Raw genomic sequence first — 27,705 nt, 5'->3', positions numbered from 1 at the left:
ATATCCCCCATATAAACCTAGCCCCCAATTTGGGTTCTTGGGCATCTACATCCAGAGAAGGACTACGATAACCTCAAACATTTTTCAAGAGCACCATGTTACTTTTTCACAGCGACCATGTAGCATCTTTTTCGCAAATATATTCTTTTCTCGTCAAACATAACATGCTTTCCCAAATCGGTTACATAATTTCCAAAAAATTCGACAAACATGCTACATGTTTTCCGTGAAAAAGTAACATTTTGCTCTTGGGCCATGGTTGGGGTGATCATATTCCTTCTCTGCGTGTAGACACCGCAATGTTTATCCGATTTGTCTGGAATTCAAAATGTTCACATATCAATTCCTCCGTTTTTTGACTTTTTTAAAGAATTTTCATTAGCTCGTTGCTATTATCACCCGATTTTTTATACTCACCACCATAGAATGGTAACGGGGGTATAATAAGTTTGTCATTCCGTTTGTAGCACATCGAAATATCGATTTCCGACTATATAAAGTATATATTTTCTTGATCAGGGAGAAATTCTAAGACGATATAACGATGTCTGTCTGTCCGTCTGTCTGTCTGTCTGTTGTAATCACGCCACAGTCTTCAATAATGAAGCAATCGTGCTGAAATTTTGCACAATCTTGTCTTTTGTCTGCAGGCATGTCAAGTTCGAAGATGGGCTATATCGGTCCAGGTTTTGATATAGTCCCCATATAAACCGACCTCCCGATTTGGGGTCTTGGGCTTATAGAAATCGTAGTTTTTATCCAATTTGCCTGAAATTTGAAATCTAGAGGTATTTTATGACCATAAAGAGGTGTGCCAAAAATGGTGAGTATCGGTCCACGTTTTGGTATAGCCCCCATATAGACCGATTTCCCGATTTTACTTCTTGGGCTTATAGAAACCGCAGTTTTTATTCAATTTACCTGAAATTGGAAATCTAGAGGTATTGTAGGACCACAAATACGTGTGCCAAAAATTGTGAGTATCGGTCCATGTTTTGGTATGGTCCCCATATAAAACGACCGCCCGATTTGGGGTCTTGGGCTTATAGAAACCGTAGTTTTTATCCAAATTGCCTGAAATTGGAAATCTACACTCAGAGAAGAGTGAACCCATTAGCGAGTTATTTTTAACTAACCAGTGTTAATATTGAACTTCGTATGTCGCTAAAGAAGCATGTACCCATAGTAACTTCAACATTTTCCTATAGGTTAGTAATTTGTTTTAACTTTTGCCGAATTCAAATTTAACTGTTCAGAAGTAAAAAATTAACTAAATAATACATGTTTTGAAAACGAAAAAATTATGTTCCGGATTTCCTAGACTACCTGGTGACTTGGAGCAAGGACAACTCAAGGGGGAGGATCCCAATTTCTACATGTCATATCATATTTAGTACAAATCACTTACTCTTCTGTAGTACAAATCCTTTAGAATCATTTATTAGATTTTATTTTTATCATTTTATAAAATTTTACCTTTTGTCCGGACGGAGGATCGAACCGCGTACCATCAGTTTTCTAACTAAACACACTATCCACTGGGCCACTTAGCTCTTACAATCATCAACAACCAAATGTGACTTTGTTTATTCTTTTCTTGCTTGGATGCATGTATTCATTAACACATACAGTCAAGGGTGTCTATTTTTAGAAACACCACACGAGCCCATGTTTCGGAGACGAACTATTGTCTGGAAGTAGATTCACTCAACGGTAGTTAAAATTTACATTCATCGTTAGTTTATTTATACTAAAAATGTAAATTTCGTGTCCAACTAGACTTCGTAGTATTGCACAGTAAAAGTTCAGTAACGCTGAGAAACTTCTTCGTACGTTCGAGAAAATACGTATTCCCCATTATTATATTTGCTTCAGTCCATTTACGAACTCATTGGGAGTTCTTAACCATTTTGCTGGTAATGGCCGTAAGTTCAATTTACTTCCACTGAGTTAATTTTGTTCATCAATAGTTAAATTTAACTAACTGTGAGTAAAATTTTGAACTTCTCAATATTATGGAATTTACTTGTAGTTACGACGATAAATTTTCTGAGTGTAGAGTTATTTTCGGGTCATAAAGAGGTGTGCCGAAAACGGTGAGTATCGGTCCATATTTTAGTATAGCCCCCATAATAACGATCTCCCGATTTAACTCCTTGGGTTTCTAGAAACCGTAGTTTTTATCTGATTTGCCTGAAATTGTAAATATTCTGGTATTTTAGGCTCACGAAAACGTGTATCGGATTAAGTTTTTATCGGTCCATTTGGTAATGCCTCCATATAGACCGACTTCACTTCTTGAGGGTGTAGAAGGCGCACTGATCATGAAAATTGCTTGAAACTCAATGTAAAATTTCCAGATTTTACTTCTACAGATTTAAGATTTCAAATCAAGACGTTATTTTATAATTTTCTTGCACACCTACAAGAGATGTTAATGATTCCTCTAAAACTCAAACAAAAATGGTTCTTATAAATCCAGAATCTGATATAGTCCTCATAGGTGAAATCTTTAAATTTATCGTCGGGAAGTGTCGTCAAGTCCTCAAGCCCTCCTGAAATTTCAAAGGAAACCCTAATATTTGGTTCATGGTGGTGGGTATTTAAGATTCGGCCCGGCCGAACTTAGTGCTGTATATACTTGTTTTTTTTTTTTTTTTTAATTTAGCGTCAATTTATTTATCAGTCTGTTTTTGTATGGTACTAATGAAGAGATCCTACCAATTTTATTTGTTGATCATCTCGATTTGCCTGGGATTCGACTTATGTCTTTTAGCTATATAAATAGAAATTTTGACCTATCTCGTCAGATTATATCTGGATGCGACCATAAACCAAGAAAATGTATAGACGTCTTATGTCAATTCACAGTGAGTGATTTTTTAATTTGACTTTAATTTGTTTTCTTTCATGTGTTCTTTTGATGAAACACCATTGTAAAAGCATATAAAATTCTATACATTCTACACACTTTTTTGTAATGCAAATTGACTGATTTGTACGGTAATTCTCGTTTTTCAAAAAGAAATTTAGTCACTTGACTGCGCAATTGGGTGCGATGACTTTGAATGCAATCATAGAAAATAAATTACATAGATTGTTTGAAAATTGCGGCCAAAACCACAAAAAGGCAAAATTCAGTTTTGTGCGGATATGCTCTTTACGAACGACACAAAAGCTACTGTCTGGAACTGACTCTTTCGGAAAAAAAATCAATACGATATGTCAAAAAATTAATGATTGGAGCTGACACAGTTTCTTCCCTTAAAAGGAAACGCATGCATATCAGTACATATACTCGCTACGCCTTCCGTATTTTGGATAGAGATAGTCTCCGTTCGAGAACCCAATAATTTTTGATAATTATCACAGATTTTTACTGGAAGTCGTTCGTTTACACCAAAAATGCAGCAAAAGAGAGCCGGAGAGAGACTTCATTTGACATTTATCAGATAGAGAAATTGAAACTTTTTGCTAGAGATTTTTTCCCCAGTAAAATCTTGTAAACTATAGCATACGTTGCCAACTGGTTGTTGATTATAAACAAAGCATCTGTACATGGGCCGCAACTACAATTGGAATTTAAAAAACCAGGATCCGATTTTTGATTTGAATGTTTTAGAAGCTGAAAATTTGAATGTGCAAACAGTTACTGGATGTCGTTCGAGTACTTTTCAGCAATTTTAAGCAAAGAGAGTAAAATACACTCTTACTCTCTTGCTACTTTTTACTGGATATTTTTTACTCGAAAAGTACACAAACAGACCTATAAATGCATATCGGTTTGCGTTCTCTGATACGTATATTCGAGTTTAAAATTTTTCGTCCCTATAAATCAAATAAATAAAGGCCGTCGCATATATAAAGTTATATACAGTGGGGATCAAACCCGATTGCATATTTGTACTTTTTGCAATCTTTATTAAATAGAAAATGTTTGGTTAAGCCCACGAAGATTGGTCTGTCTATGACGGCACATAAGTTCCATACGATGCAAGAAACCATTACTGGAACCGACCTCAGCATATTACTGATACCCGAGAAAAAATTGAGAGATCTAATTTGATATAATTAGATATGAGTAGATCCGAAAAATGGTAAGATCTAATCATATCTAATTACTATGGAATTAGATCTGATCAGATCTCAAAATTGGCCTAGATCTAATGTCTTAGATGTAATTATATCTGTCCCTATATATTATTGGATCTGATGTTAGATCTGGTCATATATAGAATTATATACATTTATATCTAATTCTATCTCATCATATGTTGTTGTATCTGCTTATATCTAAAGGGGCCAATTTTGAGATCTAATCATATCTGATTAGATCCCTCAATTTTTACACGGGTAATGAATATTACTAATAATCACCTGTTAACGACAAAGTCTCCAAAAACACCACGTTAGGCAAACCGGGGGAAGTCTCAAGGTATGGGGATGGTGGCTAACATAGCCGTTAAAAAAGCAGACTACCTCGATATTTTGCCATCAACTTTGCTTAGTTTGTGGAGGTTTGTGCCTACCTTGAGGAGCAAGTTGTTTTTCAACAGGACGGCAAATCAAAATAGTAAAGAAATAGTTGTCGGAGTAAAGTTTTCAAATGCTCCAATGGCCACCCCAATCTCAATCTCATTGAGAATTTATGGTCTGTGGTTAAAAGGCGCTTGAGATTACACCACAGAGCACCAAAAATAGCGTGGAGATCTACAGCCAAGATCAGCACAATTAGTCGGATGTTCCAAAAGAAATAATAAAAAACATAGTAGAAAATATGTCAAGACGAGTTAAAACCGTAATTATAAACAAATGACTACACACAAAAAATTATCACCGATTTTTTTTTCAATTATTAAATACTTTATTGAATTTGAAACGGATTCAATTAATATGCCAATTGATTCAATTATTTATTTAATAAAATCCGAATAAAATCAATTAAAAAATTATTGATATTTGTTACGTTTCCAATTAAAATATTAATTGATTCAATTAATTTGTTAATCAATTTGGAAATAATTTTCAAACAAATTGATTGAAAAATTTACCGTTCCCAATTAAACATGTGATTGATTCAAGCACCTTTGTGATTGAAATTGAATAATTTTGTGCGATGAAGAGAAAGAGCGACAAGAGAACAAGAAAATGTGTACTTATTCAACAACATATGATTGAGAGATCAGTCTGTGAGAGTAACTCGTAACGAACGGTTGGATTTTTGATTTTCGGCATAAATTGAAAAATGTGATTGGCGACATTCTGTCTGCTGCGTTCGAAATGTGTGCATACATATCAGGGGACTTATAACGAGATAGGGCAATTTCTCAAAAATTTTATGTTGTGTGTAGTTTTTAAAGGCGCATCTTTCTGTATTTAAAGATTTTCTATATTTGCCCTAGATCGGGAGATATAGAATGGCGAAAACAACACAACTCGCGAAATTTTTAAGCTTCATTTTGACAAAACAACATATCTCATCATATGTTTTAGAATAAAATCGAAATACTTGTATGATACTTTTGACAAAACAACATAAGTCCATATTTCGAGTCATGGTATTATGTCGAAAAAAAAAAAAAAAAATAAATCAAATCAAAAGGTGAGTAACGTATTGATCTTTTAAAATTGTAAATTTTTTTCACTCCTAGTTTTCTTAAAACCAAGAGCGGTGTGGGTTCGTTGAAAGATTCACCTTCAAGTTGCGAGGTAGCATTACACTAGTTTACAAAATAAATTTTTTTATCATGTAAATTTGATGAGAGGCGACTTTTCTTATGTATTTTGATGTTTATGTATTTAGAATTCGAAAATGAAGGTTATAATTATTTTATGGAACAGTTTTTGAGATCTACCCTTATTTTAAGTTTTTCGGTTTTTTTACTAAACAAATCATATCTCGAGCTAGAAATGCCCGATTATATCGTTGTACTTGATTGTATGGTATTGAGATGACGAGCAAACGTGTATAATCTGTGATAAGTTGAGTGGCTCAAAATATATCGATGAAAATAGGGTGAATTTTCAAAAAACGTTTTACAATGACTCTGTGCCGCCGGAAAAGTATAAACCACACTCAAAAAAAGTGAACTCTCTATTTCACTAAAGCCATATTAACTTTATATTAGTTCATAGAATCATTATGTTTGGAAAAAGTTTATTTTCGTCAAATAATTTTTTGCGTATGTTAGTTAAATGAACCAAAAAACGGGAAAAAGTTATACACAAATAAAGCATAAAGATTTCCTAATTTCGTATTTCTTACAAAATAGTTCATTATTTCTTTAAATTTGTAAATTTTACCAAAAATGTGTCCATCATGAACTTCGTATGTCACTAAAGACATTCTTGCAATTTTGAACTCCAAGATTTCTCTTAAAACTACAAAATTTTCTTCAACTACACTGAAAAAAAATATTGTCGTGAGGCCAAAGATTTCATGTCGTTAAAATACGAATGCAAATTTTGTTTGGCATAGAAGACGCATTTCTCTAATATAAAGTTTTTTCCCTGTTCAAAAGTCGATAAAATTATCAATGAAGTCGTATTGTCCTTATAATTAAATGAAGTGACTTAAAAATGGGTGTCACAACATGGAAGAACATTTTTTTGGAGTAAGGTCAACTTTTTGGAGTAAGGTCAGAAAAATTCTTTAAAATTAATGAAAGCAAAAAATCGATCAAAAATAGGACATGTTTTTCAACACTTTATTTTAAAGACGCTTTTTACTTGAAACATAGCATAAATTCTATTGGAAGTCGAGTCTGAATTTGGAAAATAAAGTTGTCGTTAACACGTTGTTAATGGCATATGACGAAAAAAGCTGAAAAAACGAATAATTAAAATTTGCTTCCTAGAATCAAGTACACAAAACCCAAATTTAAAAGAGAATTGTGTCCTAAAAGTATCCTTACTTGTATTCTCCGCTTCTTTGGCTCGGAATCAATACCAAAATTGTTAAAGTAAAGACAAAATCTTTGGAACCAGTCATGCTTTTTTTTTTTTCAGTGTACACACAAAAAATTATCACCAAAATTTTTTCAATTAAGCACTTAATTGAATTTGGAAACGGATTCAATTAATATGTTAATTGATTCAATGGGAGCCACCGTGGTGCAATGGTTAGCATGCCCGCCTTGCATACACAAGGTCGTGGGTTCGATTCCTACTACGACCGAACACCAAAAAGTTTTTCAGCGGTGGATTATCCCACCTCAGTAATGCTGGTGACATTTCTGAGGGTTTCAAAGCTTCTCTAAGTGGTTTCACTAGAATGTGGAACGCCGTTCGGACTCGGCTATAAAAAGGAGGTCCCTTGTCATTGAGCTTAACATGGAATCGGGCAGCACTCAGTGATAAGAGAGAAGTTCACCACTGTGGTATCACAATGGACTGAATAGTCTAAGTGAGCCTGATATATCGGGCTGCCACATAACCTAACCTAACCTAATTGATTCAATTAATTATTTAATCAAATCCGAATAAAAACCAATTAAAAAAATGATCAATTTGTTAATCAATTCGGAAATAATTTTCAATTACAAACGTGATTGAAATTTTTTCCGTTTCCAATTACACATGTGATTGATCCAATCATCTTTGTGATTGAAACTGCAGAATTTTGAGCAATGGAAATAGCGAAAAGAGAACAAGAGAATGGGTATTTATTCAACAATGTATGATGGGGAGATCAGTCTGTGGAAGTAGCTCGTAACGAACGGTTGGGTTTTTGTTTTTCGCGTAAATGGAAAAAACATGATTGGCGACATTCTGTCTGCTGCATTCAAAATGTGTGCATAAATATTTTGAACGCAACAACAAATCATAGCAAAGGGTTGAAATAAATAAAGTTTGCAACAACAAACGGCCACGTGGTAAAGGTTTGAAAAAAATATGTGACAGAACGCATTTGAAATTACCTGTGTTTGTGTTTTGTGGTATTGTAAAAATGGAAAACAATCTACGTTTATTGAAGGTAAGAAATTGTGAAATGTGAATACCGTTGTCCATTGAAGCCTGTTTACATTAAACGGACTAAAGTAATATATTTTCTATTCATTTCTTTTAGTGACCAATTTTATTTCGTGAAATTGACCAATCAATCCCATCAACTTCATCATTTTATCAAATATATAATAATATGTTTGCAATAAAAAAGTGGGTACCGTATTGATCTTTTAAAATTATAAATTTTTTTCACTCCTAGTTTTCTTAAAACCAAGAGCGGTATGGGTTTGTTGGAAGATTCACCTTGAAGTTGCGAAGTAGCGTTGGCATTAAATTGCATTTTTATTTTACCTGCCTTTTTCAGTTTGAACCCAAGTAGAGAGCAGTATATCTGGTATATAAACTAATGAGCTGAATTATGTAATGGTAAAAAGTTCTTTCTTTTGAATTTAAAAATATGAAAAATATCCGAAAATAATAAAAATATGTATTTTCCATTTATATTTTTTTCTATTTCCAGAATTTGCAAAGTATCGTCAATATAATACCAAATATTACATTGCTTTCCCATTATTTTTGTCTTTGATTGGTTCAAATTTTAATAGACGATTTTAATGTGTGGAAATTTTGGAAAGGAATTGTTACTAAAATTAAATTACCGAGCTCCTTAATACACCTTTTTATGCTAAAAGACTACAACTGCAAGAGAAGATTATAAATCTGCAACCTGGAACTAAGAATTGAACTTGATATTCTATGCAGGTAATGTTTAACAAAATTAACTTTTAATTGAACAAAATTAAATTCGAATTATTCTGTTTACTTTCAGAAAAACTAATTTAGCTTACAGGCTGCTGATTTATTGGAAATCTAGGCGCATCTACATATTAGAAGGAACATGCTAACATGGTTATTATTATAAGGAAGATTTATATAATTTATTTTTTCACCCTATAGTTGTTATTGATAGTTGTTCTAAGATAACTTACAAATACAACTGTAAGTTATGTTAGAACAAAACACAAATGACAAGAACCAAATTTATTTGTCTATTGCATAATTCAAAAAATAATAAAATATTAAATATGTTTTATAAGAAACACATATTTTCTTTTATTTCAAAAGAAAAAAAACTAAATACGATTTTGGGTTCGCAATATATAAATTTTTTGATCGAAATTTATAGCCAATTTCAATTAATTATTTAATTGAATGAATCAAATAGTTGATTGATTTTTGTCGCGAAATTAATTAAAATTTTAATTGATTCAATTAAAACTGTGATTGAATTTTATGTTAAAAATCAATCACGTTTTTAATTGATTCAATCACACATTTAATTGATTCCGTGACAAAAGTCAATTAAATTTTTAATTAAAAATCGTGTTGGTTTTCAATCAAAATGGGTGATTGATACTATCATGATTGAATCCGCGATTTTCGTGATTGAAATCAAAAAAAAAATTTTTTTGTGTGTACTGAAAAAATTTAGTTATGTCTAATAAATTTTCTTGAATTTGTCGAAAAATATTTACTTATTTTTGCCATATCGGAGTGATGCCAGCGCTTGTAATACCGTTTAGTTAAAATTTTCTAAAAAAGTTCCAAATTTTCTAAAATTAATCGAAAGTTATCATTCCTGGTGGGTTCACTGTTTTTTCAGTGGATTGAATAAATCCGATGTCTAATCATGCAAATTGAGCCACTCACCAACGCAAAATTTAATTTTTGTGTGGGTGAGTGGCTAATATTTGCATGAAATATTTGCGATTTTCTTGACGAGAGGTCTTTTATCGTTTCTGTCAACAACATCAACTCGGACGAGAAAGTTCTTTCTACTGGATTTACACTCCTTTGCTTTACTCAATATACACATCTGATTTATCTCCTCCATCGTACATGCAAGTTGCTTATTATGCAGATGATACTGCATAGGTACTTTTCCAAATAATATTTGATTTGATAATATTTCTAGATTCTAGATTGAATTAGATAATCTTCCGCATGCATGTTAATATTCAACAATATTTGACATTTGTTTAATTAATTCATATAAATGTTTTTAACCTATTTTTGCCTTTAAAAATCACATTAAATGAATTGTATTTGTAAATTAAACTAATAAAGAAGAATTTGAAAATGAATGAATGAAATTTGAATGATTTGACATCGGATTTATTCACTCAATTGCTGATAACTTTGTCATTTTTCGGTTTTATTCTAGTTGGTCTTATTTCTTACGTTAAAGTATCATCTTTATGAACATGAGGAAAAATCAGACATTTGTCAATGGTTTATACTTTTCCGGCGGCATAGAGCCATTGTAAACCTCAATTTTTTTGAAAATTCGCCATATTTTCATCGATATATTTTGAACCACTTAACTTATCACAATTATACACGTTTTTTCGTCATCTCAATACCTTGCTTTCAAGCACCAGCAACGGACATTTCTAGCTCGATATATAATCTGTTTAGCGAAAAAAGACCGAAAAACTACAAATAACGGGATATCTCAAAAACTGTTCCATAAAAAATATATATTTCAAAATTTTAAATTTAACTTTCATTTTCGATATCAGCAGATCAAAATACATAAGAAAAGTCACCTCTCATCGAATGTAAAGGGTGATTTGTTAAGAGCTTGATAACTTTTTTTTTAAAAAAAACGCATAAAATTTGCAAAATCTCATCGGTCCTTTATTTGAAACGTTAGATTGGTCCATGACATTTACTTTTTGAAGATAATTTCATTTAAATGTTGACCGCGGCTGCGTCTTAGGTGGTCCATTCGGAAAGTCCAATTTTGGGCAACTTTTTCGAGCATTTCGGCCGGAATAGCCCGAATTTCTTCGGAAATGTTGTCTTCCAAAGCTGGAATAGTTGCTGGCTTATTTCTGTAGACTTTAGACTTGACGTAGCCCCACAAAAAATAGTCTAAAGGCGTCAAATCGCATGATCTTGGTGGCCAACTTACCGGTCCATTTCTTGAGATGAATTGTTCTCCGAAGTTTTCCCTCAAAATGGCCATAGAATCGCGAGCTGTGTGGCATGTAGCGCCATCTTGTTGAAACCACATGTCAACCAAGTTCAGTTCTTCCATTTTTGGCAACAAAAAGTTTGTTAGCATCGAACGATAGCGATCGCCATTCACCGTAACGTTGCGTCCAACAGCATCTTTGAAAAAATACGGTCCAATGATTCCACCAGCGTACAAACCACACCAAACAGTGCATTTTTCGGGATGCATGGGCAGTTCTTGAACGGCTTCTGGTTGCTCTTCACTCCAAATGCGGCAATTTTGCTTATTTACGTAGCCATTCAACCAGAAATGAGCCTCATCGCTGAACAAAATTTGTCGATAAAAAAGCGGATTTTCTGCCAACTTTTCTAGGGCCCATTCACTGAAAAATCGACGTTGTGGCTCGTTAGTAAGTCTATTCATGATGAAATGTCAAAGCATACTGAGCATCTTTCTCTTTGACACCATGTCTGAAATCCCACGTGATCTGTCAAATACTAATGCATGAAAATCCTAACCTCAAAAGAATCACCCTTTACATTTTCAGTGTAAAGTAGTGTTATTGTTTTACCTGCCTTTTTCAATTTGAACCCAAGCAGAGAGCAGCATATACACTGAAAAACATATTTACGTGATATTAAAGATTAGGCAACCTAAATTTTAGGATGCGAAACTTACAAAATATTAAGTACAAATTTCTTTAAAATAATGAAATTTTAATTAAAATAAAGTTTATAATCATTGCTTTAATTTTTTTTCATTAAATTTAGGACACAAATTTTGTAAATTCGCGTCCCTCCTTAAAGTAAAGAAACACATTTTTGATTTAAAGAAATTGTCCTTAAATTAACTGAAATATTGAAACTTTAGATTTAAGATAAAAACGCTTCAAATATAGGCTAAGGAGGATCTAGCGTCTTTGGTTTAAAGTTTTTTGGAATTAAAAAAATATTTTTTTCTTTGAAGTATCCGTTATAATTTGGATTTTTAAACTGACAGTTGTTTGTACGTGAGTACCTTTATTATTTATTTTTTTATTTATTTATTTGTGTCATTTTAGTACAACAAGACATAAAATCTTATAAATGACTGTACTAAAAAAAATAAAAAGAAAAAATACATGATTGTGCAACAAGTAAACAATAACCAATTAAAATTTTAAAGTTTATAAAATATAAATAAATATGTAAGTTTTATAATTGTACGCTTTTTTAGAAAACTGAAACATTTTTGTGTCTTTGTAATATTAGAATCTTTGAACTACGAATATAATTTGTAGAGCTCATTTTTAAATGCATTAGCATTGCTTAGTATTTGTATGTAATTTGGAAGAGAGTTCCAAAGACGTGTCGTAAAGATGAAAAATTGCCGTTCAGAGGAGAGTTTCTTAAACCGTGGTAAGATCAGTTTTTTACCCCTGGTGGATCTTGCGAATTTAATGTGGTTAAAGAGATATGATGGTTCTTTGGTATTGATTATCTTGTGAAGCATGGTTAAACACTTTATTTTTAGGTAGTTTCTAAACTCAACATTAAAAATTCGATACGAGAATTCGCATATTCTATCTCTTCTTGTTTTATTAAAAATGTAGCGAGCGATATTATTATAGACTACGAGCAGTGTTCTACTGTCATCGTAATCGCAACTGGCGAAGACTTCGCTCCCATATAAAAGTGTAGGTATTAAATAAGTTTTTGCAAGAAGCATTCGTATATTTAAAGGAGTCGATGATCGCACTGCCCACAAATTTCTCAACATTCCATTTACTTTTCCAGAGGTGCAGTTAATGTGATTTGTCCAGCTTAATTTTGAGTTGAAGGTTAGACCTAAGTTACAAGATGTTTCCACACACTGTATCAAGGAACCAGAGACATATAAATTCATATCGCTGGGGTTGAAATTTTTTCCAATAACAATAAATTTAGATTTTGATGGATTGAGACATAAGCCATTATTTTTTGCCCAAACACAAATTTCATTTAAATCCTCATTGATTTTTGAGACAGTAAGTCGAATATTTCCGGCACTAGTACTTGTGTATAGCTGCACGTCATCGGCATACATTTGTAGTTTGCACGTTTGAGGAACGTCAGGTAAATCATTGATATAAAGTGTGAATAATAGTGGTCCAAGGATGGATCCTTGAGGAACTCCTCGGAATATATATAAGGCGTCCGAACGTTTTCCATTGAGATCGACGTACTGCGAACGATTTTGCAAGTAAGAAGATATAAGATTACACGCGGAATCAGAAAAGTAAAAGGATTTTTTGAGCTTTGATAACAGTATATCATGATTAACTGTGTCAAATGCCTTGCTGTGATCCGGAAGGATAAGGATAGAAATCATGCTATCATCTTGTATTTGACGAAGACTTTCTACGACATCGAGTAAAGTCGTGATGCAACTCCTTCTCTTTCTAAATCCGGACTGTCTATCTGACAGAAATTGTCCATTTTCGAGGTATAAACTCATTTGGGTATTTAATAAGTGCTCTACTACCTTGGAGAGGAAGGACAGTATTGCTATAGGGCGAAAATCGTTATTTGTTTTGGGTATAGGTTTAACTTTGGCCAATTTCCATTCACGGGGAAAGACGGACTTCGTAAGAATGTTATTTATTAAACTGGTTATATATGGTAAGACTTTGGGGAGTATGATTTTCAAAAAAATCGGGCTTATTTCATCAGTACCCACGGCGTTTGATTTGATTGAATATATGCTTTCCATTACTTCAGCACAGTTAACACAACTAAACGTGAATTCATTCTCGATTGGTACAGTGTGAATATTTGAGTACACATTGTGGGTAGTCGCAGGTACATCAATGCTTGTGAAGTATTTATTTAACTTATTCACATCGGTACTGTCAGAAGTCATCTTGGAAGGTCCAATCCCAATTTCCCGAATTACCTTCCACTTAGATTTACTATCAAGCGCATGTTTGAACTTATGGGCCATAGTATGAGAGTTTAGCATTATTTATGGCTCTAACAACTGCTTTACGAGCTAATTTGAATTGCTCACGAAGATTTGATGTCTTAAATCTTTTCCACCGGCGATATATTTGATCTCGTATTGATATGAGATGTTTAATGTAATTGTTGAACCAGGGTTGTGTTTTAGGATTGAATGTTTTAGTTTTTAATGGAACACATTTGTCAAATACTGAATATATGTTGCTTTGCAGAAATAATAGTTCATCATCAATGTTGTTGAAGGTATACATTAGATTCCAATCTATATCATCAAGGCAATGTACAGTGTAGTTAAGGTCAATATTTTTATAATCGCGGTAAGTAAATGTTGTAGCATCAGTTTTGATTTGCGCATCAAATGTAAGGAACAGAAGATCATGATTTGAAAAGCCTGGCGAACACAGCTGATCATAAAGTAAAGGGTGATTTGTTAAGAGCTTGATAACTTTTTTTTTTTTTAAAACGCATAAAATTTGCAAAATCTCATCGGTTCTTTATTTGAAACGTTAGATTGGTCCATGACATTTACTTTTTGAAGATAATTTCATTTAAATGTTGACCGCGGCTGCGTCTTAGGTGGTCCATTCGGAAAGTCCAATTTTGGGCAACTTTTTCGAGCATTTCGGCCGGAATAGCCCGAATTTCTTCGGAAATGTTGTCTTCCAAAGCTGGAATAGTTGCTGGCTTATTTCTGTAGACTTTAGACTTGACGTAGCCCCACAAAAAATAGTCTAAAGGCGTCAAATCGCATGATCTTGGTGGCCAACTTACCGGTCCATTTCTTGAGATGAATTGTTCTCCGAAGTTTTCCCTCAAAATGGCCATAGAATCGCGAGCTGTGTGGCATGTAGCGCCATCTTGTTGAAACCACATGTCAACCAAGTTCAGTTCTTCCATTTTTGGCAACAAAAAGTTTGTTAGCATCGAACGATAGCGATCGCCATTCACCGTAACGTTGCGTCCAACAGCATCTTTGAAAAAATACGGTCCAATGATTCCACCAGCGTACAAACCACACCAAACAGTGCATTTTTCGGGATGCATGGGCAGTTCTTGAACGGCTTCTGGTTGCTCTTCACTCCAAATGCGGCAATTTGCTTATTTACGTAGCCATTCAACCAGAAATGAGCCTCATCGCTGAACAAAATTTGTCGATAAAAAAGCGGATTTTCTGCCAACTTTTCTAGGGCCCATTCACTGAAAATTCGACGTTGTGGCTCGTTAGTAAGTCTATTCATGATGAAATGTCAAAGCATACTGAGCATCTTTCTCTTTGACACCATGTCTGAAATCCCACGTGATCTGTCAAATACTAATGCATGAAAATCCTAACCTCAAAAGAATCACTCTTTATAACTTTGGACTTGTTATCGATAAAGACAAGGTCAATAAGACTTGCACTTGTGCGAGTAAAATGTGTTGGTTTATCCGAGTTAAATGGAAGTAAACCCAATGTTTCCATAGAATCAGAGAGTTTCTTATCAACTAACAAGTTGCTATTAAAATCACCAATAATGACTATGTTATTGAAATTAATAAACCTAATTTTAATTTTATTGGTTCTAGATTTAAAGCCAGATAGGCCGCTAAAAAAATCTTTATTTTTAAGAAGCCGTATCTTTGGCTCGGAATCAATACCAAAATCCTTATGAAAAGGTCAAAATCTTTGGATCAAAGTAAACTTTTTTTGAGTGTATGGAATGATATACAACCTACTGAGCTGCATTACAATCTCTATGTAATGGTAAACAATACCTTCTTTTGGATTTAAAAATATGAAAAATATCCGGAAATCGCAATAAATGTGTGTAATAAAAATATGTATTTTCCATTTGTATTTTTATACCCTTCACCACTACTGTGGTTTGTGCATTTGTATGTAAAGCCAAGGAAAAGTCTGAGACCCATCGTTTAGTATACCGATCGTCTTAGAATTAAATTCTGAGTCGATTTATTTTTGTGTGCAAAGTCGCAGTTTAAGTCCGATCGTCCTCAAATTTGGCATAGTGTGGTTTTTTGGGACAGAGACAATCGCTATTGATTTTGGAAAAAATTGGTTCAGATTTAGATATAGCTGCCATATATATTTATCACCGATCTGGTCATAGTTGGCGTGTTTATCAACCGATTTTCTTCAAATTCCGTAATCCGAATATTTTATGAGCCAAATCGGTTCAGATTTAGATATAGCTCCCATATAAAGGGTGATTCTTTTGAGGTTAGGATTTTCATGCATTAGTATTTGACAGATCACGTGGGATTTCAGACATGGTGTCAAAGAGAAAGATGCTCAGTATGCTTTGACATTTCATCATGAATAGACTTACGATCTGCCACAACGTCGAATTTTCAGTGAATGGGCCCTAGAAAAGTTGGCAGAAAATCCGCTTTTTTATCGACAAATTTTGTTCAGCGATGAGGCTCATTTCTGGTTGAATGGCTACGTAAATAAGCAAAATTGCCGCATTTGGAGTGAAGAGCAACCAGAAGCCGTTCAAGAACTGCCCATGCATCCCGAAAAATGCACTGTTTGGTGTGGTTTGTACGCTGGTGGAATCATTGGACCGTATTTTTTCAAAGATGCTGTTGGACGCAACGTTACGGTGAATGGCGATCGCTATCGTTCGATGCTAACAAACTTTTTGTTGCCAAAAATGGAAGAACTGAACTTGGTTGACATGTGGTTTCAACAAGATGGCGCTACATGCCACACAGCTCGCGATTCTATGGCCATTTTGAGGGAAAACTTCGGAGAACAATTCATCTCAAGAAATGGACCGGTAAGTTGGCCACCAAGATCATGCGATTTGACGCCTTTAGACTATTTTTTGTGGGGCTACGTCAAGTCTAAAGTCTACAGAAATAAGCCAGCAACTATTCCAGCTTTGGAAGACAACATTTCCGAAGAAATTCGGGCTATTCCGGCCGAAATGCTCGAAAAAGTTGCCCAAAATTGGACTTTCCGAATGGACCACATAAGACGCAGCCGCGGTCAACATTTAAATGAAATTATCTTCAAAAAGTAAATGTCATGGACCAATCTAACGTTTCAAATAAAGAACCGATGAGATTTTGCAAATTTTATGCGTTTTTTTTTTTTAAAAAGTTATCAAGCTCTTAACAAATCACCCTTTATATCTTTCACCCGATGTACACTCATATGACCACAGAGCTCAATGTTCTGCAGAGATTTCGGAATTATTATTCTAACTATGCATGTCAAATTTGATCAAAATCGGTTCAGATTTAGATACAGCTCCCATGTATTTATATACTTTATGGGGTCTTAGAGCAATATTTCCAGGTGTTAATATGAATTCTGGGAATTCTAGATACGCATTTTCTATCCGATTTGCCTGAAATTGGAAATATGAAGGTATTTTAGGTCCATACATAAGCGGGCCTTTAGATGGTGTAAGGAAGATAATGATCGGTGAATCGGTCCATTTTTTGGTATAGTCCCGATTTGAATTCCTGAATTCTCGATTTATCCGATTTCCATGAAATTGGAAATATTTTAGGTCGATAAGTAACATAAGCGTGCCAAAGATAGTGTGTATCCACCCAGAAAAAAGTGCCTTCGAAACTAAAGGAAAAAATGTTTGTCAATTTAGTTTAGCTATTTTATTTCCATTAAGTTACATTTTTGTGTGAAATAATCAAATTTACTTGTTTCAGTAAAAAAAATCCTAAACTGAAAGCAGTTAGGAATAGTTCATTAACTAGAATAAGGCATGGAATTTTACTAATACTGTTTTCTTCGCTGGGTATAAGAATTTATTACTGAATAAGAAAATTTTATTCACTGATAACAAAGCATTCGTAAAAATAAACAAAAACCGAACTAAAACCAAGTTTCCTCAAATTTAGTAAAATTTCTTATAAAATGATAATTCTGACTTCCTTTATTATAGAAAGCTTATCATACATACGAATAACACTTGGCATAGAAAAACATTTTAGTTCATTCGTACTAAGAAGTATTCAATCCTTTCAAACACACTTGTTAGAATATAGGAAATTTTCCTATATTTCTTTTATCTACCTGTAATCGATACCTGTCATCGATGTAATCGATATGTTTGCGAGTGGGTTTTTTTTAATTGGAATCGCGTTGTTATGGTATAAGGAGAGATTGCTAAAAAATAATATAGTAAAATAATATAATAAATAACAAATCAAATATTTGTTATTTTAAATTAGTGAGAAAATTTTTCGTTTTTTTTTTCAAAATTATTGAACATAAATAACAAACAATAAGACTATCAATGTTCGTGATGGTGTATAAAGAAAGAAAACTGCAACAGAATAAGAAGCCCTTCATTCGTCTTCATTTTGGAATCTTCAATTACACTAGCCAACAGTCGTTTTGTGAATTGGTTCTAGCATAATTTTTCTCATTGATTTTGACCTACTAAACACGAAAATGAGTTTTAAAAAATTTTCTGTCGATTTGTTTTCGAGATACAAATTTTTGAACTTTTTTTTTAATTTTTGGAGGTACACTTACAATTTTGAGCATATCTTTCGTCTTCTTTGACCTATTATATTTGGTAAAAGACCGAAAAGACCAAATCAACGCATCAACGCTGTTTTTCACATGGCATAAAATGTACAGTTATATCTTTGTTTCTACTAATTTTTTTTTTGGGCGTTGATTTGGTCTTTTCGGTCTTTAATTATAAGTCCCCTGTTTGTTGTTAGATTTTGTTAAATAAGGGTTTATTTTCTTTGTAAAATTGCTGTTAGCATCGTGTTTTATATTTTATATGAATTTTTATATGTTTTTTTTCTGCCACATTTTTACTAAAAAAAACGCCTTTTTTTAACTTTTTAAGCCGCCAACATTTAAACTACTTACCCGATTTTCTGAGAATGAGTTGTAGACGGCTCAATTTTCTTTAATTTGAGTAGCACTAGGATCAAATAGGCCAAAGAAGACGAAATATATGCTCAAAATTGTAAGTGTACCTCCAAAAATTAAAAAAAGAAAAAGTTCAAAAATTTGTATCTCGAAAACCAATCGACAGAAAATTTTTTAAAACTCATTTTCGTGTTTAGTAGGTCAAAATCAATGGGAAATAGTATGCTAGAAACAAATAACAGAGAAAATTTTGCTATTTGTGACCTAGTGTTATCAGGTAACATTCATACAGAGACGCTAACTTTTTGTGAAAAAATTGGTTTAAGGTTTTTTATATTTGTAGGTATTGAAATTGTAAAAGGAGGACAAAATCGTTACACAGCAACTTATTAAAAGTGGTAAAAGTAGAAGAAAAAAATGCGTTTTACAGTTGATGACATTACATGGAAATAGTGGTATAATAAACTAATATTTGAAGACCAGTCGATGCTGTTAATTCTTAATAAATATATTTAATATATTAATAAAATATGTCTTTTATTGAAGAAAAAATGCCTATATAAATAAATAAAACTGTATTAAAAAACGAAGGTAAGCGGTTCTAATTTCGAAGTAAAAGGTTTACCACAAATATGTAAGATTTGTCCAAATGAATGAAAAAAGTTCAATAAAATCATTACATATATTAATTCAATTCAGCTTAATTTTTTCATTCTGTAGTATAGTGGTACATAAATATAGGAAAATGTTAATTAATATATGGAATGCATTCTACCTAATTTCTACGAAAATCACATCGTTCAAACAAATAAAAATGTCTTTGGCGCTATACGAAGTTCAACTTTCTTCACAATGAGTTCATTTTAACTTAAAGAAGTGGTCACTTTTTTCTGGGTGTCGGTCTGTGTTTCGGAATAGCCCCCATATACACCGCAATTTTTATCCGATTTGCTTGAAATTGGAAATCTAGAGGTATTTTATATCCATAAATTTTTTTCTTCGTTCAAATGAAACTTTTAAAGCAATGGAAATGCTTCGAAAACAAAGTACTTCCATCCTACGCAAAGCCAATGTAGAATGCATTAGAGATGACCCAAAGTTACAATACTTCCGGGTCACAAGTTGGAGATCCAAATTACTTTTTTAAAAGCGGTTTTGTTATTGGAGATTTTGTCTTTATTTACTTTTACTTGTACTTTTATTTACTTATACTTACTTGTACTTTTTTAACCTCACTAGTATTCTAAATTTTTCAGGAACTTCTTCAACTGTTACGTATACACCTGTGACAGAGCTTGATTATGGAACCCTTCTATGTATGGCAGCCAATAAAATTGGGAAACAAAGAATACCTTGTGTATTTCATATAATTGCTGCAGGTATGAAAAATAACAAATGGTGTATGTTCTTATATGTAAAAAACTCAAAATAGTCTCTTATACGAATGTAACTTTAACTGCCAATTTGTCAAATCCGAAACGAAAACCTCTTCATAAATACACATATATAACCTTTTTTTTTATCGAAAATTGAAGATGAGATATAGTATACGGTATTACACATTTGAGTTATACATAATATTCTATAGAAAAGGAATCATATTTTAGGTTTTGGCCTCGCACTAATATTTCGGAAAAATTGTCCCCAACATAAGAGATTCTTTCATGTTGGGGACAATTGATTTTAACTATACACTCATTTCAAAACGATTCGTTCATGAAAGTGAATCAACATACATGTGGTGTCAAACTGTGAACAGGCGGTGTCAATCTGACAACGATAAAATAACACCATGCGTTGTCAAAACAACAACCAGCGTTCATGATCTGAAAACGTTATGGTTACGACTTTATAAACAAAAATAAAAAAAAAAATATTTCCGCTAGCGTGACTCAAACCTGTGTTTTCTGCGCCATACGCGTTAACAGTCGCCGAGGGAGTTGCCATAATAACGTCTAACGATTATTTTAAGACTTTCCATGGCCAAAGAAAAACGAATGCCGTTCATGAAATTGTGAACGCCCGTGGACAAAATTGTGAACATTTCGTTTTGATTTTTTGTGAACGTTTCCGTTTCATTTTGTCACGGTTCGGAACGTAATTTTTTCTATTAATGTATGTTACTATATACAAACAGAATAAAACTACAAATAGAATTTGCTAAATGCTTGTATTTCGTAGTTATTTTGATGGTTTCTTGTGTGGACTTTTTTGTGAAATTTTGAAGAGTTTTATCGTTTTTCGTGGAGTAAAACTAAAAATGGTTTGAAGTGGTTTGATTTTTTATATTGTGATTTTTTGTCATTGCAAAACTGTCTGCGTTTGACTGCTAATGGATGAATAATATTTTTTCAGAAACACTCAGGTTTAAAAATTTTTAAATCTTTGAGTTTTTATTGACAATTAAGAGAAATGATTCGAATTATATTATAGGAATTACAGATTGAAGTCTGGCGGTTTGAAATACGAAGAAGTCCTTTGCATGCATAATCTCGGCAGCAAATAAAAACACAAAATTAAAAAATGTTTTGGGTGTTCATATTGAAAAGCCGAAATCAAATGGCAGTGGAAACGGTGATAAAAAGCATTTTTCGCACGAAAGAGAGATGAGCATTTTCTCGCAAGGACCTTTTACTGGTTTTTATATGGGTTTTTAAAACATTTACACCCAACCTAATCTTAATTACTTTTTCCTCGCAATTTGAAAATGGTACTCAAAAGTCTCGTCGTCATTGCATTAAAAATAGTTAAATATTTTTCACAACATATGAATGGTCCCTGATGTCTGTCAAAATATACAATATATTAGTATATTTATATGGCTCATATATTTCTCGTTTACAAGAACCTATACATACCATAATAAAAAAAAACAAAGAAACGTCAATTTACTCAGAAAGTCATTAAACGTTTTAAAATGCTTGGATTACAAAGAAACAAATAAAATTGCAAATTACTTGATTGTTTGGTAAAATTTTCAATAGTTTATGTGCTGTGGTAGAAAAACCAAAAAAAAAATCGGTGAAAAAATTTTCATTTTTCGACGTTTTTTGTCTTTTGAGCATCAACATGAAATTTTACCGACTTAATATGTTCAGCATTTTTATTTGCCTAATCAAGAGCTATAACTTTGCTGAAGGATGCAAAAATAAATAACACAATTTTTCGAGGGAGCCACCGTGGTGCATTGGTTAGCATGCCCGCCTTGCATACGCAAGGTCGTGGTTTCGATTCCTGCTTGAACCGAACACCAAAAAGTTTTTCAGTAAAGCTGGTGACATTTCTGAGCCGGTGACATTTCTGAGTTGCCAAGCTTCTCTAAGTGGTTTCACTACAATGTGGAACACCGTTTGGACTCGGCTATAAAAAGGAGGTCCCTTGTCATTGAGCTTAACATTGAATCGGGCAGCACTCAGTGATAAGAGGGAAGTTCACCAATGTGAGCCTGATACATCGGGCTGCCACTTAACCTAACCTAACCTTCGAGGTATTTATAGCCACTACTCTAAAAAAGGGGGCATGGCCGTCCATTTTTTCTAAAATCCATTTTTTTATAACTTCAAATCTACTCACCAAATTTTGTGAAGCTAACTGGTGGCAAGTATTTTTTGCCGTTAAAATCATGATTTAGCCCATAGTGCATTGTATACTTGCAGTATACAATATATTTTTAGTATCGAAATATATGAAAAACAATATTTTCCGTCCGGGTACAACACTTGAATTGGAGAATTTATGCAGCTTAGTTTTAACTATTTCTTTAATGAAATTCAAATAAAAATGTTCTTATTGTTACCAATATCTCGAATTTTATTCATTTCTCCTCGCAGTAAAAAATTGTTTTGATCAAAGGGAAAATAGTTTTTTTTTTGAAGAATTTTCTTCTGGCATCTCTCACCTAAAAAGTCATTTGTTGTTTACTTTCTCTTACTTGCATGAAGTACTAACTGGTCATATAATATGGTAGGACTTTATTGGTAGCTTCATTTATAATTGGTAAAATGTATCTTAATGTTTTTAAAGATGCAATTGTCTATGCATAATCTTAAAAAAGCTTGAGAGAATAGTCAGCTTTATTGAAACCAAGTTAAGTTTTGTTCAATAGAATTAGATTGTCCATCTTTCAATATTAACGAGCATTTTTTTTTTTTGAACTATTGTATTTTCATATTAGATAAATGTGTCACCCATGGTACATGGTTTAATAGACCCATTCGTGATTTATGACAAAAAAAAATCGTTGTGCATATGAGTGTACATACATACATATATATTTTTTTCTTTTGCAGGACGGCCGGATCAAGTTCACAACTGCACTTTAACCAATATTTCGATGACTTCATTGACTGTTACATGTTCCGACGGATTCAATGGCGGCATGAAACAATCCTTCTTACTTGAAATGATTGACTCTAATTCAAAGGTGAGTTCACAAAAAAAACATCAGATTCAATCGCGAAATTAATTGAAATGACGAAAATGATAGTATCAATCACAGTTGGGTGCAAAAAACTAATTGATTAAAAAATTGATTGCTTTCGTTAGCAAATATCAATTAATTTTTTAATTGATTCTATTAAATGTGGATAGCAAAACTCAATTAATAAATTGAAAACGTATCTACTTTCGATTATTTTCTTAACTGACTTATGCCCATATTCATAATAATTTACTGACAGTTTAACGAAGAAATTGGTATGATAATAGTACGTTTAAAGTTTACGTTAACTTTTAAGATTATGGGGGTTAATGTTTTTAGTTTGATTAAAACATTTCATGTTTGAAAAAAGTTCTGCGGATTTATAACCAAACCCCATAAGTCTAAAAACTCAATTTTGCAGGAGAGCAAACAAAAACACATTTAAGGGGTCACAAACACTTCTGTAGAAAAAATCTGGAAAGTATTTACTATTTATTTGATGGAAATTTTCAATAGCTTATTTTTTCACTTTACCAAATACATCCATATTTCCATATTTATAGAAATATTGTACAAAAATTTAGAAAGACAAATTAGCTTTTACACTCAAAAAAAAGTTTACTTGGATCCAAAGATTTTGACCTTCCCTTAAGGATTTTGGTATAGATTCCGGGCCAAAGATGCGGCTTCTTTAAAATAAAGACATTTTTTACGGACCTCCCTGGCTTTATATCTAGGATCAAAAAAAAAATAAAATTGGATACAGATCTCATTCATCGAGTTTTTATTTTCTTTTTGCGATAAATTTATGTACAAACAAATTCCAATTTCAAAATCCAAATTATGCCAGGTACTTCAAAGTAAAAACAGTTTTCTTAATGCTAAAAAAACTTTAAACCAAAGATGCAAATCCTTAAAATAAGTCTTAGCCTATATTTGAAGCGTTTTTATCTTAAATTTAAAAATTCAATATGTCAGTTGAGTTAAAGACGATTTCTTTAAATTAAAAATGTTTTTCTTTATTTCAAGGACAATTTGCCTTATATCAAAGATCCACAACTTCAGCAGAGAGACGCAAAATTTAAAGATTTGTGTCCTAAATTTAATGAAAATAATTTTTGAAGCAAGGATTATAAACTTTCTTTTAATTAAAATGTGAGTCCTAAAATTTAAGTTGCATAATCTTCCATATTAGGTCAATATTTTTTTCAGTGTAGTTGTAAATATACTCTCTTGTGAACAAGTTACTTGTTTTTTAATTCTAAATGTAGTTATCCGTGTTTTTAAATACTTGAAATAGATTTTGTTAATTAATGTATTAAATGTTTTTCCTGAGGACGACCATCGGAGATGTCTCGAAATATTGGATACTTTGAAATAAAAATTACAACTCACAAAAACAACAACATCTGTTTTTATTCACATGACCTCGAGCCGAACTAAACTAATTTAATTTTATTTTAAAAAATAAGATTTTGTCTTTACTTTAAAAAATTTGGTATTGATTCCGAGCCAAAGAAGCGGAGAATGCAAGTAAGGATACTTTTAAGACACAATTCTCTTTTAAAATCGGGTTTTGTGTACTTGCTTCTAGGAAGCAAATTTTAATTTTTCGCTTTTTCAGCTTTTTTCTTAATATGCTATCAAAGTCCTTTAAAAACAAGTTAACGACGACTTTATTTTCCAAATTAAGACTCGACTTCTAGTAGAAATTATGCTGTGTTACAAGTAAAAACGTCTTTAAAATAAAGTGTTGAAAAACATGTACTATATTTGAGCGATTTTTTGCTTTGTAGTCAAGATGCAAAAAGACAACAAATTTAAAGACAATTTCATTAAATTTAAAGATTTTTTCTAAATTATTAAAGTCAAGTTGACCTTAGCCCAAACATTTTTTCTTTCATGTTATGATATCCATTTTTAAATCAAATCACTTAATTTTAACGACAATACGACTTCATTGAAAAGTTTATCGACCTTTGGTCAAGGAAAAAAACTTTATACTAGAGAAATGCGTCTTCTATGCTAAGCAAAATTTGCATTCGTATTTTAAAGACATGAAATCTTTGACCTCACGACAATATTTTTTTCAGTGTAACTTTCTTAAAACCATAGTTTTTATCCACTTTGCCTGAAATCTGAAATCTAGAGGTATTTTAAGACCATAAATAGGTGTTCCGAATATATTGTGTATCGGTACATTTGATATATCCCCTTTATAAACCCGTGCTCCGATTTGGGGTCTAGATTCTGTATGTTTTTCATAACCACAATTAGGTATGCTGAATTTGGTATATATCGGTGCATGTTCTTGGTATAGCACCCATATAGACTGATCTCCTTAGGGCTTATATAAACCGTAGTTTTTGATAAGGCCTTCATATATACCGATTTCATTACTTGAGGGTATAGGAGGTGCACTGATCATGAAAATTGCTTGAAACTGAAAGTAAAATTTCCAGATTTTACTTTTTCTAATCATTTGAATAATGGGGGTAAAAATCTACAGATTTTAGAATTCAAATCAAGGCGTTATTTCATAATTTTATAAATCCAAGATCTGATCTTGTCTTCATGGGTAATGGTGGTGGGTATTTAAGATTTGGCCCGATCGAACTTACTGCTCTATATATTACTTGTTTTTACTTTTATTTTCTCATTATCTAATTTTTACGATTTGAAAAACTTTTTCGCTCCAACCAGGAGTTGAACCTGGGTTTGTTGGTACCATAACAGAACGCCTTAGCACACTCAGCCACAAACGCCATTGACCACGTAGCGTCGCAACGTCAATTCAAATGTTTGTGATATTGGTAGAAAATTAACAATATAATATGAACTGTTCCAGTTACAGATGCCTAAACACCAGAAAGGTGTGATTTAGTCCCATAAGAGGGACATTTAAACCAGATAGGGGATCGGTTCATTGTGTTCTAAAAACAAATGCATGAAGTGGCTACAAACCAGCTAACAGGTTGGCTGATAAGTCCCCGGTCTAACAAAGAAAAACACATTTTTTGTCAAAATTAGTTTTTATTATTCAACATAGTTCCCTTCAAGAGCGATACAACGATTATAACGTCCTTCCAATTTTTTGATACCATTTTGGTAGTACTCCTTCGGGTTTGCCTCAAAATAGGCCTCAGTTTCGGCGATCACCTCTTCATTGCAGCCAAATTCTCTGCGAGCATCCTTTTGAGGTCTGACAACAAGAAAACGTCGCTGGGGGCCAGATCTGGAGAATACGGTGGGTGCGGAAGCAATTCGAAGCCCAATTCATGAATTTTTGCCATCGTTCTCAATGACTTGTGGCACGGTGCGTTGTCTTGGTGGAACAACACTTTTTTCTTCTTCCTATGGGGCCGTTTTGCCGCGATTTCGACCTTCAAACGCTCCAATAACGCCATATAATAGTCACTCTTGATGGTTTTTCCCTTCTCAAGATAATCGATAAAAATTATTCACAACTGTCGATTGGACTCAGTAGTGTAGTGATGGAGCCATGTTTCATCCATTGTCACATATCGATGGAAAAACTCGGGTGTATTACGAGTTAACAACTGCAAACATCGCTTAGAATCATCAACACGTTGTTGTTTTTGGTCAAATGTGAGCTCGCGCGGCACCAATTTTGCACAGAGCTTCCGCATATCCAAATATTGATGAATGATATGACCAACACGTTCCTTTGATATCTTTAAGGCCTCTGCTATTTCGATCAACTTCATTTTACGGTCATTCAAAATCATTTTGTGGATTTTTTTGATGTTTTCGTCGGTAACCACCTCTTTCGGGCGTCCACTGCGTTCACCGTCCTCCATGCTCATTTCACCACGCTTGAATTTTGCATACCAATCAATTATTGTTGATTTCCCTGGGGCAGAGTCCGGAAACTCATTATCAAGCCAAGTTTTTGCTTCCACCGTATTTTTTCCCTTCAGAAAACAGTATTTTATCAAAACACGAAATTCCTTTTTTCATTTTTTTCACAATAACAAAAGTTGCTTCACAAAAGACGCTCTATCTCACAAAATAATTGACTTACAAACGTCAAATTTTGACACGAATCTTTTGAAGGTTGGTACTATATAAAAACAATATGCATTTAATACTAGCGACGCCATCTATGTGTCAAACCGGGGACTCATCAGCCAACCTGTTAAATACAACCAGTCCCAAGACCAGTATAAAATTCCAAATTCTTGGCATCCAAAAAAACCGAAGGGATGCTATTTAGAAGAGAGAATATGTGAATATAATTAATGTGAGAGGAAGGATATATAAAGGTTCCTGGAAAAAAGTTTGATACTTATTTTGGCCAAATACCCTTTCTCTAAAAGTAATATATGAAGTAGATAGGTAATACATGGAAGTGTGGTATAAAATAGTCGATTTCGCCGAACTTTAGAAATAAGCACTGTCGTTTTTACGAGTGTAACCATTTATCCATAAGCGTAGCTAGACAATTTTCCTA

The 27,705-nt window shown here is 32.9% G+C and overlaps 1 protein-coding gene and 1 long non-coding RNA gene across 2 annotated transcripts in view; both read left to right on the top strand.

The window, feature by feature from the left end:
* The window catches only part of side-VII (sidestep VII transmembrane protein), a 122,316-nt gene that overhangs the window by 74,931 nt on the left and 19,680 nt on the right, over nucleotides 1–27,705 (top strand). The window contains exons 11-12 of the mRNA XM_075291029.1: nucleotides 20,068–20,190; nucleotides 23,101–23,234. Of these exons, the coding sequence (XP_075147144.1) occupies nucleotides 20,068–20,190; nucleotides 23,101–23,234 (257 nt within the window). The remainder of the gene's footprint in view (nucleotides 1–20,067; nucleotides 20,191–23,100; nucleotides 23,235–27,705) is intronic.
* LOC142239731 (uncharacterized) lies at nucleotides 8,491–9,047 on the top strand. The gene is made up of 2 exons (XR_012723102.1): nucleotides 8,491–8,709; nucleotides 8,777–9,047. It is a non-coding gene; the product is annotated as an uncharacterized LOC142239731 (long non-coding RNA).

The sequence above is a fragment of the Haematobia irritans genome, chromosome 1 (genome assembly GCF_050003625.1).
Source record: "Haematobia irritans isolate KBUSLIRL chromosome 1, ASM5000362v1, whole genome shotgun sequence".
NCBI classification, from domain to species: Eukaryota; Metazoa; Arthropoda; class Insecta; order Diptera; family Muscidae; genus Haematobia; species Haematobia irritans.
This window is presented reverse-complemented; position numbering and strand designations above follow the sequence as displayed.